Raw genomic sequence first — 1,785 nt, 5'->3', positions numbered from 1 at the left:
GCAGCAGTACTAGCCTTTATTACGTGCGCAACACCCTTGGGGAAGCGCCGGGGAGGTGATCAGTATTTGGAAGAGGAGGAAGCTGTACTCAGAGGCTGAGCAGACCAAGGGTGCCCATGGAGCTGGGTAGAAGGAAAGGAGGCCAGATCCGAAGCCTTGTCTTTCTGATGGCCAAGGATTTTGCCTTGTAGAGAAGTCCTTGATGGTGATGAGAGAGGGGAAGGAGAGGGAGGGAAGGAAGGAAGGAGAGAGTGAGGAAGAGAGGGAAGGAAGGAGGAGGAACAGCAAAACCTACAGAGAGGGACACACAGCTAGGATCCCCCTCATCCATGACTTGGTGCCCCCATCTTTCTCACCCCCCAGATTCTGGGGTACTTTGATTATGCCTTCACCTCCATTTTCACTGTGGAGATTCTACTAAAGGTATGAATGGGCCCCTGAAGTTCATGGGGTCACAAAGAGTCGGCGGACACGACTTAGCAACTGAACAACAGTTGATATGCCCCCACCATACCCCCAGTTGCCCCAACCTACTCCCCACCAACCCTTGTAGCCCACCACTCCTGTTTCCATCCCCAACTGCCCTCCCTATCTCCAGATCTGTGGTCTAACTAGCCTTATATCCCCCTACTCTCAAGATGACAGTGTTCGGGGCTTTCCTGCACCGTGGTTCCTTCTGCCGTAGCTGGTTCAATCTGCTGGATCTGCTGGTGGTCAGCGTGTCCCTCATCTCCTTTGGTATCCAGTGAGTGATACCTTGCCCACTCCATCCCTCCAAGAGCCAAGGCCAGGCCCTGGCCATGGTCTGAGGACTGCCCTCTCCTCAGCTCCAGTGCCATCTCAGTGGTGAAGATTCTGCGTGTGCTCCGAGTACTGCGGCCCCTTCGAGCTATCAACAGGGCCAAAGGACTCAAGGTATCCACATCCCACCCAAATTCATGGGATCCAGACTCTGCCCCACCCCTGGGGCCAAAGATCATGGTCAGAGTGGCCATTTGCAGTGATGCCTGACCCTCGTAGTTCAGTCGGTAAAGAATCTGCCTTCAATTCAGGAGACCCAGGTTCAATTCCTGGGTGGGAAAGATACCCTCGAGAAGGAAATGGCAACCCATTCCAGTTCTTGCCTGGAGAATCCCATGGACAGAGGAGCTTGGCAGGTTACAGTCCATGGGGTCGCAAAGAGTCAGACACGACTTAGCGACTAAAACCACAACCTGACCACATAGCCTGGACCTGATGTTGTAACCACCCAGCCCTGAACAGTGGGCACAGTTACTGTCCATTTCTTACCAAAGGCCACATTTCTATGACCCAGGTTTCTGATGTGTGGACTCATACCCATCTGGCAAACACTTATTTCCAGTTGGTACCCACATGTCCTTCACCCAAGACCGCATGTTCTCAACCCAAGTCCCTGAGCCCCACACATGCCAAGAGTTTGTGCCCCCTGGCTGTTATGGCCTGCGGTGTCCATGAGCCATATTTGTGGGTGTCTGCAGCATGTGGTGCAATGTGTGTTCGTGGCCATCCGGACCATCGGAAATATCATGATCGTGACCACGCTCCTGCAGTTCATGTTCGCCTGCATTGGTGTGCAGCTCTTCAAGGTGAGATGAAACACTGGAAAGGCTCAGATGTGAGTCAAGGCGGGGAGGTGGGGATGAAGGATGAATCTGTTTGACAAATATCATCCCTGCAGGGGAAATTCTACAGTTGCACTGATGAGGCCAAACACACACCCCAAGAATGCAAGTGAGTGCCCAAATCCTGCCCTCCATGCAGCCC

General features: G+C 53.3%; 1 protein-coding gene across 1 annotated transcript in view; it reads left to right on the top strand.

The window, feature by feature from the left end:
* Window positions 1-1,785, top strand: part of LOC104983987 (voltage-dependent L-type calcium channel subunit alpha-1F-like) — a gene marked incomplete at both ends in the record, with an annotated part of 19,839 nt that overhangs the window by 5,349 nt on the left and 12,705 nt on the right. Inside the window, 5 exon segments of the mRNA XM_010833556.1 lie at window positions 364-423; window positions 639-745; window positions 828-915; window positions 1,500-1,607; window positions 1,700-1,752. Coding sequence (XP_010831858.1) covers window positions 364-423; window positions 639-745; window positions 828-915; window positions 1,500-1,607; window positions 1,700-1,752 — 416 coding nt within the window.

This window comes from Bison bison, unplaced genomic scaffold (genome assembly GCF_000754665.1).
Source record: "Bison bison bison isolate TAMUID 2011002044 unplaced genomic scaffold, Bison_UMD1.0 scf7180017863733, whole genome shotgun sequence".
NCBI classification, from domain to species: domain Eukaryota; kingdom Metazoa; phylum Chordata; class Mammalia; order Artiodactyla; family Bovidae; genus Bison; species Bison bison.
Note: the sequence above shows the minus strand (reverse complement) of the source record. Positions and strands in the feature narration are given on the sequence as shown.